The following is a 14,251-nucleotide window of genomic DNA, read 5'->3' on the forward strand; positions in this document are numbered from 1 at the left end:
ATGGCGAACAGCGCTGTCCGCCGCAGTGCTTTTTACTGACTGCTTTCTGCTGCCCGGTGAGATGCGGACGTGGCATCCACGTTCCTGCTGTCTCCCTCTTTCCTTTTCAGGTTGGGTTTAACATGTAAGGTCTTCTCATTTATGTGAAATGACGGGATAAAAGCCAGCAAGGCCTTTAAAGGAAAACGACTGTGTGTGTGTGTGTGTGTACGCGTGTATATATATATGTGTGTGTGTGTGCGTGTGTGTGTGGAGAGCTCAACGTTAAGGCCAGGTTCTTGTTGACACAGGGGCAAGTTTTTTTGGATCTGCTGACATACCAAAAAAAAAAGTCTTGCCATCCGATTCTGACTCATAGCAACCCTATAGGACAGAGTAGAACTGGCCCATAGGGTTACCAAGAAGCAGCTGGTGGATTTGAACTGCTGACTTTTTGATTAGCAGACCAGCTCTCAATCCTTGCGCCACCAGGGCTCCTATTCTATTCTGTGTGCATCTGGTTTGCGGCTCCCTCAGCTTGGGGCTGTGAGCTGTTTTCAGGGTTGTAGATGGCAAACGGCTTGTCTCTGGCAAAAGAAATAGTCACACATGCTGACAAGAAAGGGAGAAGAGATTGTAATTTTTAATTTTATCACAGTAGCTCTTTGTCTGCAGGAGGGAGCTTCTCTACAGAGTGCCTGTGCCCCAGGCTCTCCCTGAACTGCCCAGTTAGAGGGTGGCTCCCTTTGCCTTCATCCTCCATTTTCCCTAGAATAGCTTCTTGGCATCTTAGCTCGGGGAAGAAAAGCAAAAACAAACAAGCTCCAAAACCAAACCAGTTGCTGCCAAGTCAGTTCTGTCTCACGGTGACCCACGTGTGCAGAGTGGAACCGGGCTTCTCAGGGTGTTCAAGGCGATGCCCTTTAGGAAGCTGACCACCAAGTCTTTCTTCCTAGGCAACTCCGGCTGGGTTCAGGCCATAACCTTTCGGTTAGTAGCTGAGCGCTTAAATGTTTGCACCACCCAGGGACTCTATTTTAGTTCCAAGGACTGCCTGTAAAAAAAAAAAAAAAAATCACCAAGCAAATCCTCAGATGCCTCCTACCTGCAAATCACTCAACGGAAAGGGATGAAACCGTCAGCCAAAATGCTTACTTACGGCCGGAACAGCAACCACCACTGCGGTGTCTTAGCCCCCAATGTTGACCTCTAGTGCCCCAGCTGTCGACAGGCTGAGCCTGTGGTCTGGAAGCAGGACACAGCACAACTGCAACAAGGCTGTGCATGTGCCGGGGTGGGCGACAGTGGCAAAGTGGACGGTAAGGACACCCGGAGAGCTGGGTGCTGCTGGGCTCCTAAGGGAAGCCCTCCCTGCCAGGGTCACTACAGACTCGTCATCTGGTTACTTCACGAGCTGGTAAAGAGGAGGGCCTTCCTCCAGCAGCCCACCGCACATGGCCCATGGTTCTCAGCCACTCAAGGGCCTCTGCAGCCACTCTTCAGGGAGTCATAGCCTGGCTTCTTCTCCGTGGTCAGTGCACACATGGCAGAAGGGTGCAGCTGAGACCACCAGGGCCACTTTGATGAGGAGAAACCAAATTCCAGAGAGGGGAAGTAAGCCGGTCCAGGTGACACAGCACAGAGCTGGGAGAGGAAGCTCTCCTGGTGGTGCCCCCACCCCCAGTGCTTTGCCTCCCGCCCCTACTTTGCGGCTGCACCATGTGGGCACTGTTTTTGCAGAGCTGCCTCTGTGCTGCCTGAAGTAGGCCTGCAGGAGAGCCCCGATTTAAGTCTGGGAGCTGGGGAGGAATCTGGCAAGCATGCCCCCTGCCCGAGCCATGCAAACTGGGCAGGGGATGCCTCCTCTGCCTGGAGACCCTGGGACTCCCCACAGCCTCCTGTCCTGTCAAGGTCCTGCCAAGGCCAACTTTTCCTCCATCTCTCCCTAAAAGCCATCTTTTCAGGAAATGTTTCTAGGCTGGTAAGCCCTTGATTGAGCTCAGCCTCGTGTGTGTGCAACAGGCTATGGGCTGTGAAGCAAAGCCTGGGCCATAGACAGATCTTGGGGGATTTGGCTTCAGCCACCAACAGGCTACTGGACCCTGGGCAAGTCCCTCTGTCCGCCAAGCCCAGGGCCATCCATGGTCCAAGGCTGAGAGCTTCGATGTCTTTGGATGGTAGGGAGATGAGGTGAGGTGGAACACATACATGCCTGCAGAAAGTCGTTGTTGTTAGTAGCTGTCAAGTCAGCTCGGAGTGAAACGTTGCCCAGTCCTGCTCCGTCTTCACGGTCGCTGGGATGGCTGAGTCCACTGTTGTGTCTACTGTCTCCATTTCACTGAGGCTCTCTCTCATTATTGGTGGCTCTCTACTTTATCAGACACGATGTCCTTTTCTAGCGATTGATCTTTCCTGGTGACGTGTCCAAAGTAAGCCAGTTAAAGTCTTGCCATCCTTGTCTCTAGGGAACATTCTGGCTGTGTTTTTTCTAAGATTGATTTGTTTGTTCTTCTGGCAGTCTACAGTATATTCAATATTCTTCACCAACACCACAGTTCAAAGGCACCAGCTCTTCTGTCTTTCCTTTTCGTTACCTAATTTTTGCATGCATGTGAGGCAATATTTCATTCCGAGCTGACTCGACAGCAAATAATAACGACAACTTTGTGCAATTGAAAAGGTGGGTCGGACGCACCTTCGTCGTCAGAGTGACTTCTTTGCTACTGCACGAAGTAAAAGAAAAGCCAACCACTGACTTTTCAAAAGTAGATTGCCAGGTATTTTTCTGAAGCAGCTCTGGGTAGACTCAAACCTCCAACCTTTCAGTCAGCAGCTGAGCACATTAATTGTTTGCACCACCAAGTACACTGCACAAATAAGTGCTTGTCCTCCAATGCTCACTGGGACATAGGCCAAGCACCTATGTAACCCTCTTGGCACCCTATTAGGAGGTCTTGCTATCATCCCATTTTACAAATGAGGACATTGAGCCAGGAACAGCTTCAGTCCCTGGGCCTAAACCAAGCAGACTCAAACCCGAGCAGATCTAGCTCTAGAGTCTGTGTTTGCCACCTTCACACTGCGTGTGTCACTGGAGGACACAGCCTCTCACAGGACCCCGGAGGCTGGGGCTGGAAGGAGATGTTTGTCTAACTTGTGGATGGCTTTGAAGAATGCCCTGAGCTCCAATGCCCACAGGACAGGGACCAGGGTGAGGTGAGGGAGGGTGGACCCCGCAAGTGTAAGGTGGGACTCTGTCTATTTAAAATTTTGATATTTTTTTCACAGAGGATTTTTTTCCCTTTTTTTTATTGTGCTTTAAATGAAAGTTTACAGTTCAAGTTAGTTTCTCATACAAAAATTTGTACACACATTGTTATGGGACCCTAGTTGCTCTCCCTATAATGTGACAGCACACTTCTCCTTTCCACCCCGAATTTCCTGTGTATATTCAACCAGCCCCTGTCCCTTTCTGCCTTCTCATCTTGCCTCCAGACAGGAGCTGCCCATTTAGTCTCATGTATCTACTTCAGCTAAGAAGCACACTCTTTATGAGCATCATTTTATGTCTTATAGTCCAGCTTAATCTTCGTCTGAAGAGTTGACTTCGGGCATAGTTGTAGTTCTGGTCTAACAGAGAGTCTGGGGACTATGTCTTATGGGGTGACTCCAGTTGCAGTCAGACCATTAAGTCTGGTCTTTTTTACTAGAATTTCAGTTCTGTGCCCCACTTTTCTTCTGCTCTGTCAGGGACTCTCGGTTGTGTTCCCTGGTAGGGTGGTCATTGGTGGTAACTGGGCACCATCTAGTTCTTCTGGTCTCAGGCTGATGGAGTCTCTGGTTTATGTGGCCCTTTCTGTCTCTTGGGCTCATAATTTCATTGTGTCTTTGGTGTTCTTCATTCTCCTTTGCTCCAGGGGGGTTGGGACCAATTGATGCATCTTAGATGACCCCAGACGCCACTCACCAAAGTGGGATGCAGAACATTTTCTTAGTATACTTTGTTACGCCAATTGACCTAGATGTCTCCTGAAACCATGGTCCCTAGACCCAGACCCTGATACTCTGTCCCTTGAAATGTTTGGTTGGTCACAGAGGAATTTTTTGGCACTAATATTAATTTTTTAAAAATATTGTGTTAAAATATTGTCTATTGTGATTACTGAGTTTTGGGCACTTCTTAAATCTTGTGCCCAAGGCAAGTGGCTCACTTTCCTCACCCTAGCCCTGGCCCTGCACAGGACTTCCCCGGTGACTCTCACCCCCACTTGTACCTTTTCATTCAGAATAAAAGAAGGTGCTGGGTTTTCTCTAGGGCCCCTCTTGGCAGTGCAGCTGTGCCCTACACAGCTCTGAGAGCCTGGCCCTGTCTCCTTTCCCCACAAGCAAGACACAGCAGGAGCAGGGCAACTGGCAGAAGGCCAGAGGTGGGACAGCCACAGCTCCACATTCCAATCAAATGACTTCTCCACACTCTTTTACAGAACCACTTTTGTTAGAAACTCTTGTTTTTCAGAAATCTCTGTCTATCTGAGGGAACTCAAATCAAATGTTTCACTTCAGTAGACAGGTCTTCTTTAGGAGACCTGAGACAGTTTCTTACATTCCACAGACGGTCCGTCACTTTACCTTTTGTGTTCTGTCCTGACACCGACTTGGACTTGGTGTCCTGGAGATGTGGCAGGTGGCAGGTGCTCAGAAATAGGCCACTGAATGAATTGGCTAGTGGCACCTGCAGTGTGGCCACAAAATGAATCTTATATAACATAGACAACACGTAGCTTGGGTGTAACAACCATCCATGGGTTTGGTGGCTATGGGTGGACTTTGGGCTGGCTCTCTTGGTGAGTGGCAGGGCAGCTTGATTGGGACATAGTGACTTTCAGAGTTTGGGGAAATCCAAGTAAAAACCTTGACATGAGAAAAAAAAAAAAGAACTTGTTCAGAAGAGGAGTCTGGGGTAGAGAGAGAGATTTGTGCATCATCAGCATATAAGTTCATTCATTCATTTATATGGTCATTCACTTATTCAACAATGTCTCACAGAGCATCTACTCGGTGCCAGCCCCGGTTATAGGCACGGCATTCTTGCCTACCTGGAGCTAGTATTTAGTGGATATACAGCTCCAGGGCTTATCAATAAAGCCAGGAGAGTAGCTGAGATGTCCCAGAGGGAACCTAAGAAACCCAAACATTCTACAATCTAACTCCACAAACCAGCTGCAGGGACCACAAAGGGACCGAGTGTCACACAGACAGAAATGTGCTCTGCTCCTCATGCTATAAGGTACACAGTGAGAAACAACAGAAATGCCAGTTTTTCTTCAATCTATCAAGTCAGCAAGGATTTTTTTAAAAAGCAATAATTAGTGAGGAAGCGTGAGCACTCCTATGCTGATGGCAGGTGATCTATAAACTGATATGGTGTTCCTGGAGAGGTCATTTGGAAATGCGCTTCGAGAGCCTAGAAAATTCACCTACATTTACACCCAGCTATTTGGTGGTGTAGTGGTTAAGAGCTACAGCTGCTAACCAAAAGGTTAGCAGTTCAAACCCACCAGCTGCTTCTTGGAAACCCTGCGGGGCAGTTCTACTCTGTCCTATAGGGTTGCTATGAGTCAGAATCGACTCAACAGCAATGAGTCTGGTTTTGGTATTTCCTTTTAGGAATGTATTACAATCTGTTACTTAATTGTGATTACATGGAAAGACCTGGATGGGAGGATTGTCACTGCAGTATTGTTTATAGTAGTCCGTATCAGAAACCACTTAAATGAGTAAGTGTGTGGGATTAGTTAAATAAGCAACTAATGTCGTTTTACAGGCCACTGTGCAGCCCCTAAGAATGAAGATGTAAAAGATCTTTAATGACATGGAAAATATCCATGGTATATGGTTATGACGAAAAAGAAAGCTATGAGCTGATTTATAAGAGAAATGGATTGAGAGAAGATATTTGTGATTTTTAAAGCCAACAAATGACTAGCCTGTAGAATATACCAGGGACTCTTACAAAGCAAGAAGAAGAGGATGGGCAAAGTAGTCAATTCACATAAGAGGAAAGCCAATAGGCTAAGAGATGCCCATACTCATTAGCAATTTAGAGAAACACAAATTAAAATGACAATGTTACTTCAACCAAGTTGGCAAAACTTAGAAAGCTGGGTGGTGCTGAGCATGGTGGCGATGGGGTGGCAGCCCTGATGTGCTCTGCAGAGCCAGCCTTCTGGAGGGCTTACTCAGTGTTCCTGCTCCTGTGTGCACACCAGAGTCAGCAGGATGCAGCCCTGTCAGGGAACTCATTCAGCGACACCCACAACAGCACCGTGTGCAGTCACAGGAAGTCACTGGTAAAGCAGGCATGTGGCTGCCCACTGAGAATACTGGGCAGCAGTTCGAAGAGACAAACTTGATAAGTACAGAGCCACACAGCCACGTCTGAAGACACAATGTGAGGGAGAAAAGGTAAGCTGCAGAAAAGGGTCTGTAGCGAGATCACTCAGGTTAAAAAATGCCTGCATACAGAAATCATGCATCATGTCTCTAGTCTGAGAAGGACCCATGCTAATGGAATGATACCTATCAGATGTGTCAACCAGGTGGGAATGGTGGCCTGTGGTACAGTGGGTGGGGAAGAAGGGAATGGGAATGGTGGTCCAAGGGGATAAATGAATTAATGACCAAAGCCAGGGAGGGCCCTGCTCAAATAGCAAAGAGGCTGTGCTAGCACTGAGGGCTGTGAGGAAACCCACTGCCTGCCCCTGAGGTTCAACCCCTCAAAGAAGGAAAAAACACACAAAACTCCACAAATTCCCAGCCAATCAACCAACCAACAGAAGTAAAAGTATAAATAAAAAATGTACTTAAACAATATTAGGGGTATATTCTTATTAAGCTATATGGACTGGACAGATATACACTGAAATATCAACTGTTAATTTCTGGGTAGTGGGCTTATGGGCAATTTTGATATTCTTCTTGATATGTTGTTCCTTCCCAGTTTTCGACCCTGACTGTACATGGTTTTTGTAATAAGGAAATGGTTCTTAAAATGAGTCCTGAGAGTAGACGTGTGTCTGATGGGAGAGGAGCCAGGGACACAACAGAGTTATAGACGGAAAGAGTGAAAAAGTTCTGAAGCAGAGTGGTTAGCCTGGACGCATGGCGTTGAGCTAACTTTTATTTGAAGTCTGCAAGTATTTGCATTCTGGGCGAAAAACAAGGCATGATGTGTCTTCTCGGCAGTGTGGCCAAGAGTAAAACCGTAGTTGGCCCACTCTGTGTACCTGTCCAACTGGTTGCTACCCTGTGATTGTCAGATGCTGCCCAGACTCCAGGGCTGGGTTCCCACATCACATGGGGACCTCGTGGTTAGGGGTTGGCTTCTTGCAGGGCGCCAGGGTGCTCTGATTCTCCCTGGAGTTTCCTTTACTCCTGACGAATAAACAACAGCCTACAAACCATTGTTATACTGCGAGTCAACGGGGACTCACCTAAAGGGCTTAACTATCGAAAAGTCAAGGACATGAGTAAAGGTACATCCTCAAGGTTATCTGGCTAGTAGGTCTTTGCTATTTTCTTCCCAGAGGCTCTGGTCCTTTACACCTGCTGACCTGAGTTTCCAGGCTTACACACGTTCCGCCTGTGTGCAATTATAGAAGAGTTCCTTTACGTTAGCTCAGGGGTTTAAAGAGTCGTTTGGAGGACAAAGTCTTTTAAAGACTGAGTGTGAGCCAAACAGTGCTGAGAATAAAGAGTCTATGTCCTTTTAAACTCATGTGGTAGAAGGAAGTTACGATTTTAGGTGTAGAAACCCATGCTTCTCTAAAAGCCGGGGAAATATTTACACATTTCTCTTCCATCTATGCAGTCTTTTAAAAGAGGAGCAACATCAGATAATTAAAACCAACACACAAATAGGCTTTGAGGCTAAAGGTTTGCATTTCACCTCGATTTCTAGCTGCCAGAGTGTTTTGGCCTCGCTTACATAAAGAGAAAGAAACAACCCATCTCTCTGTATATGCTTGTAAGACAGTCTGCATAGGAGCCAGGCACAGTTCCCGACATGTTAGATTGTCAATATGTTAGTCACATTGAAATCATAACCTTTTTTAAAAAGTCTTCCTTATTTTCGGTGGTTTCAGATTCTTAGAGGAAACGTCTTCAGTAGGACCCGGACTGAATGAATGCCGTGCCCTGTCCCACAACCAGTTTCATCAGGAAGAGCAGTGGCAGGAATTTTCACTGTGTATTGCTCTGAATTCAGTTCTGCTTTGCCAAGGCATGGAGGCAGAAGACATTGCAAAGGCTGGAGACAGAGCACCGGATCCAGGCTCCAGCGATGATGGCCGGCCTGAGAGTGTGCAGGCTCATTTCCCACATGGAGGGCAGTCCCCCGGCCCCGATGCTCTCTGGGAGGTGCTAGAAGGGAAGTTTCTGGAACACAAGCAAGAGGTTTTCAGGACCCCAGATGAATGCCGGAAGAGCCTGCTGAGCCTTCTCCCCCTGTTCCTAAAGGTCAGTATTTTGATTTTTGAAACTGTGAGAAGATGGTGTGGTGCTCTGGGGGACACTTCTCCCATGAACTGGAGTCTAAAGTTGGTGGCTTTAATGTCATCACAAGTGGCCTTGGATTGGCTGCTTGGGGGAGAGAGTTGTGGCATTTAATAAAGATGGCAAGCGAGGTTCAGCCCCAGGGTGGAAAGGGGCTTGGGAAGGATGGATAGTTGGGTGCTGAATAACAGTGTCTCTTTAGCTAAAAAATCACACTGTTTAATATAAGCCCAGCTTGGGAGCCAGAAAAAAGACCAGCTTCTCTGAGAGCTCAGAAAGGAATATGCGTTCTGACGCCTGAGCTCCTGAGCTTGTTAAAGCAGCTGCCGCCGCGTTGACGTCGACCGCTGGCCACCCCGTGGGTAGCAGAGTAGAGCTGTGCTCCGCAGAATTTCCAGCGGCTGGTCTTTTGGAAGTAGATCACCAGGCCTTTTTTCTGAGACACCTCTGGGTGGACTTGAACCTCCAATCTTTTGGTTAGCGGCTGAATGCTTTAGCCATTTACAACGTCCAGGGACGACTCCTGAAATTGCTAGCACCCCTAAACTCCAGTAATGTCAATGCCAAAGTGTGGGAGGACCAGAAAGACCTTCATCGAATTGTGCCAGTAATGGAAACTGAGGCCTGGTCAGCAGGGAGCCACCAGAAGCAGTGCTCCCTTCCTTGGTCACAGCACAGGAGGGAAGCGCCACTTGCCCACTGGGCTAATGGCGGCTAGCGGCAGCTTGGGTGTGTGAGATCTCCTTTGCAGTCCCGGAACAGAGCTCCTGCCAGTGAGGTCTGCCCCACGGCTGAATATATCCAAGTGCAGTTGCAGAGCTAAAAAGGCACCTTTTTCTGAAGACTTTGTTTTCACTTGACTGTTGATTTGGGGTTGTTATTATTATAAAAGCATATAACCTGTTGCCACTGAGTCGGTTCTGACTCATGGCAACCCCATGTGTGTCGGAGGAGAACTGTGCTCCACAGGGTTTTCAGTGGCCAATTTTTTGGAAGTAGCTCACCAGGCCTTTCTTTTGGTTAGCAGCCGAGTGTGTTAATGCTTGCGCCACTCAGGTAACTTACCGACCATCAATTCATGATGTTCCTCAGTGTTTTTGACTTGTACCACCATCCTTCCCATTTCACAGGGAAAGTACTGGAACAGAAGAGCTGGGTTAGGAGAGGTGGCTCAGGTTTCTCATCCCCAGCCCTGCCTGCATGCTTATGTCCCAACCATAGCTTCCAGGAGGTAGCTCAGCCTCACCAAAGCACCCAGACAACGTGCCTTATGGAAGGACCAGTGTGAGTGCCCCAGACCCTTCTTGCAATTCTCTGCTCAGCTGCTGGCCTGGACTGTAGCTTTCCCTCCTGGGCCACCTTGGTTCTGAAGAGAAGCCTGCACCCGACAGCCAGACTTGTAAATCCATTTTTTTATTCTACTTTAGATGAAGGTTTACAAAACAAACTAGCTCTTCATTAAACAGCTAGTACACATACTGTTATATGACATTGGTTAACAACCCCATGACATGTCAACACTTTCTTCTTGACCTTGGGTTCCCCATTGCCGGCTTTCCTGTCCCCTCCTGCCTTCTAGTCCTTGCCCCTGGGCTGGTGTGTCACTTTAGTCTTGTTTTGTTTTATGGGTCTGTCTAATCGTTGGCTGAAGAGTGAACCTCAGGAGTGACTTCATTACTGAGCTAAAAGGGTGCCTGGGGCCAACTCTCAGGGTTTCTCCAGTCTCTTTCAGGCCGGTAAGTCTGGTCTTTTTTCGTGAGTTAGAATTTTGTTCTACATTTCTCTCCAGCTCTGTCCAGGACCCTCTATTGTGATCCCTGTCAGAGCAGTCAGTGGAGGTAGCCAGGCACCATCTCGTTGTACTGGACTCAGTGTGGAGGCCGTGGTAGTTGTGGTCCATTAGTCCTTTGGACTAATCTTTCCTTTGTATCTTTAGTTTTCTTCATTCTCCCTTGCCCCCCAAAGGGGTGAGACCAGTGGAGTATCTTAGATGGCAGCTCAGAAGCTTTTAAGACCCCAGACACTACTCAGCAGGCTTGGCAGTTCTTTGCCTCGCTGCATGGTTTTGACTTGAGACCTGATTCGTTTGTTCTACAAACACTTACTAAGCTCGTACGCTCTGTCCCAGGGTCTGGGGATGTGGCAGCGAACAGGACGGAAGCGCTGCCTCATGGAGACTACCGTCTAGAGCACAGAACACTCAACAGCACCCAGGGTGTGCTTTGTTTGGCTTGTGGAGGTTAAAAATGAATTAGTGGCCATTTTCTCATAATTGGAAGTTTTCACACGAAAACCTGATTTCCAGATTCACTTGGCAGTTCTTGTGTATGTGGTTCATACCAAGCCTGACAATCCCTGGATGGAGATGGCGACACCCTTTCAGACGGTCTTGGCTTCTCCAGTTTACCACGGCTCCGTTCCCTCCTCCTTGGCTCTCAGCCCGCTTTGCTCATTGATGTGATCTTACCTGACAACACTGGTGCTTTCAACCCCTACACAGCAATCTCTACTAGAACTTTTGATGAGAACTGCTAATGCACTTGGTTCTGCTGACCAAAGATTGGAGGCTCAAGCCTATCCAGAGGTGCCTGGGAAGAAAGGCCTGGCAATCTACGTCCAAACTATCAGCGGTTGAAAACCTGATGGAGCGCAGTTCTACTCTGACACACCTGGGATTGCCGTGAGCCAGAGTCAGCTCCGGGGCAACTGACCCTTAACACTGGTCTGTGTCCCCAAACCCCGGCCGCGGTCCCTGAAGTGCAGTGGCCTCTGCTTAAACACGTGGGCTCTCGAGTCCAGCAGCCCAGGGCTCAAGTCCTGGCTCTGACACTTTTCGGCTGTGTGTCCTGCAGCGTATCACTAAGTATTGCTGAGCCTCAGTTTCCTTATGTAAAGTGGGATCACTTACACTTCACTGGGAGACCCCGAGGGTGCGATGAGTGGGTGATTGTAAAGCTCACGGCGCAGACAGCAGGCACGCCCCCAGTGCCGTGCCACCAGCCACCAGAACATGAACACATCTGTGCCTGGACATTTGAAACCCCACTGCCCACTTCCCAGAACACTGACACGATCTCTAATCTTGGATCTCTGGAGTCCACCTCTGATGAATCCTATAGAAACAGAAAGTTTACTTAAACTTTATATTCTTCTATTAAATTCTACATATCAACAAGCCCTACTGTTTCTATTAAGTTCTGATTAATAAAACTGCCAGAATCCAGAGCCTTTAGGCTCCCTAATTATGAGTTGGATGTGCCAAGGAATGCGGGGAAGATGGAAGGTTGTTTGTACAGGTGCACCACTACCTCCAGTTGCCATGATTTGGCTCTGCCTCATGGCAGCCTCGTGTGTGTCAGAATAGAACCGTGCTCCACAGGGTTTTCCACGGCTGGTTTTTTTGGAAGTAGATCATCAGGCCCTTCCTTCTGAGGCACCTCTGGGTGGGCCCAAACCTGCAAACTTTCAATTATCAGCCAAGTGCTTAGCATACCTGGAAATAGTTCACCTGAAGACACGAGCCAATGAAATCTTGGGGAATTGGATGTCCAATAGCGGCCTTCCCTGTGGGGGTCAGTCAGAAAGGAAATTCTCATTTAGACCCAGCTGGTGCCCCCCAACGCCCCTTCACCAGGCTGCACACATTCTTCTCTGTAGGCAAAAAAGGAGCTCTTAGCCAGGGCAAGTTGGACAATGTCTCGATCCTCATCTAGGTCAGATTCTACTAACCCTGTCTATTTTTTTAAATCTCTCTCTCCTCCCTCCCTCCATCCCTCCTTTTCTCCCTCTCTTCCTTCTCTCATCCCTTCCTCCCTTTCTTCTTCCCTCCCTCTTTTCCTTCCTTCCTCCCTTCCTTCCTCCTTTCTTCCTTCCTCCCTCCCTCCATTCCTTTCTTTGTTTGTATCGCCCCGTTCTCTCTTTCACCTGTGCTAATCAAACTATGTTTTAACAATGAGGCCCAGAAGAGTGAAATGTCCCGCTAGGTTCAAGCAGTTAGCAAGGGTCAATGCCAAGACTAAGCCCAGGCAAGTGGTCACTTTCACTGACACTAATGAGGTGACAGTCACCAAGCTCTGACGAACTAGCCTGACATCTTGCTTAGTGCCTAAAAGCACTGTGTCATCAAGCCTCCCTTGAAAGCAGGGGCTATTTTTAGCCCAGTGTTATAAGTGAGGAAAGAGAGGCTTAGAGATGTTGCATAACTTGGCTAAGTTTCCGGGTTGTTAGTGGTGGAGCAGAACTGACTCAGGCCTTCTGACACAGGCCCGTGTTGTTAACCACTGTGCTCCCGAGAGCCATTCTGGGGGTGGTAGGGGGCGTGTGTCTAACGCTTCTCGATCCCATGTTTCTCTAGGCTGTGAGTCACTGGGCAAGCAGCTTTGCCTGGCTAGGTAGGACCTTACCTTCCCCCCGGGGCACAAAATGAACGCACTTCCCGCACATGCAGTGTTTGAACAGCTGACCCAGGGTGTTGCGTCACACAGGAGGAACACAGAGCGGAGGACTTGTGCAGTGTGGAAAGCAATGCTCTCAGGAAAGATTCATCCGTTGTTGTTCTTTTCCTGCCAAAAGCCTGGGGCGTTGCTTTTTCTGGAATCCTTCCCATCACAGGACCTCAAGCAGAGGAGAAAGCACTTCTCCAGAAACATGGCTGGCACTGCTGGACTTCGCCGTTTGCTGTGGAGCAGGAAAGGGAGCCGTCTCAATGCTCCTGTTGGGGAGGGACATTCCAGGATAATAGAATGGGGAAAGCTACAGCTCTGGAAGTTGTTGTTGAAGAAACCAAGCCAGCTGCCATCAAGTCAGCTCCAACTCATGGCAACCCTACCTGTGTCAGAGTAGAACTGTGCTCCGTAGGATTTGCAGTGACTGATTTTCAGAGGTTGATTGCCAAGCTTTTCTTTTGAGGCACCTCTGTGTGGACTCTAACCCGCGACCTTTCAGTGAGCAGCTGAGTATGTGAACTCTTTGCATCACCCAGGGACTCCTAGTTGTCACAGACCGCATTTGAAATATGCACTTTGAGCTAGAGCAGGCAGTGAAGCAGAGAATCCCCAGCAACCTGTATAAAACCCCACACTGGCTGGCACGGACAATCTGGAAGGTAGGGCAGCACCAGAAATAAAGGAAACCTGGAGATGCGGTAGGGTAGAGAGGTGGCGGATTGGTTCACATTCCTACCTTCCAGAGGTAACGTCGATGTTCTTCCCTTTGAACCTGGATGAGTTTGTGCTTCTCGGCTAATGGAATAGGCAGAAATGATGTTATACACGTTTCCAGGCCCAGGCCTCGAGAAGCTCACAGCCTCCTCTTTCCTGTCACTTAAAATACTCTTAGTACCCAGCTGCCATGCTGTGAGGAAGCTCAAGCACCCTTGTGTAGAGGCCTGTGTGGAGGGGAGACAAGACTCCCGACCTGGCAGCTGCGCTTGCTGCCTACAGTCAGCCCCAGCTTGCCGGACGTCTGAGTGTGCTGTCATGGAAGTGGATCTCTTAGCCCAGTTGAGCTGCCCCCGCCGAGCTGAGTGGAACAGAGGAAAGCGACTTCTGCTGAGCGCTGCCCAAACTGCAGATCTATGAACAATATAAATGATTGCTGTTATTTTAAGCCACTAGATTTTGGGGTGGTTTTTTATGCAGTAACAGATAACATGGTGAAGAATCCATTCTCTAGTGCTGGGAGATTGGAATTAGTGCTAGCTTGGTTGTACTCGGGGGTG

At 48.4% G+C, this 14,251-nt stretch overlaps 1 protein-coding gene across 12 annotated transcripts in view; it reads left to right on the top strand.

Annotated features, from left to right (window-relative positions):
- WDFY4 (WDFY family member 4) overlaps positions 1–14,251 on the top strand; it is a 410,290-nt gene that overhangs the window by 16,683 nt on the left and 379,356 nt on the right. For all 12 annotated transcript variants that reach the window (XM_049854909.1, XM_049854915.1, XM_049854916.1 and 9 more), the window contains exon 2: positions 8,124–8,496. In XM_049854909.1, coding sequence (XP_049710866.1) covers positions 8,263–8,496 — 234 coding nt within the window. In that variant the 5' untranslated portion in view covers positions 8,124–8,262. The remainder of the gene's footprint in view (positions 1–8,123; positions 8,497–14,251) is intronic.

The sequence above is a fragment of the Elephas maximus genome, chromosome 16 (assembly GCF_024166365.1).
Source record: "Elephas maximus indicus isolate mEleMax1 chromosome 16, mEleMax1 primary haplotype, whole genome shotgun sequence".
Lineage (NCBI taxonomy): Eukaryota > Metazoa > Chordata > Mammalia > Proboscidea > Elephantidae > Elephas > Elephas maximus.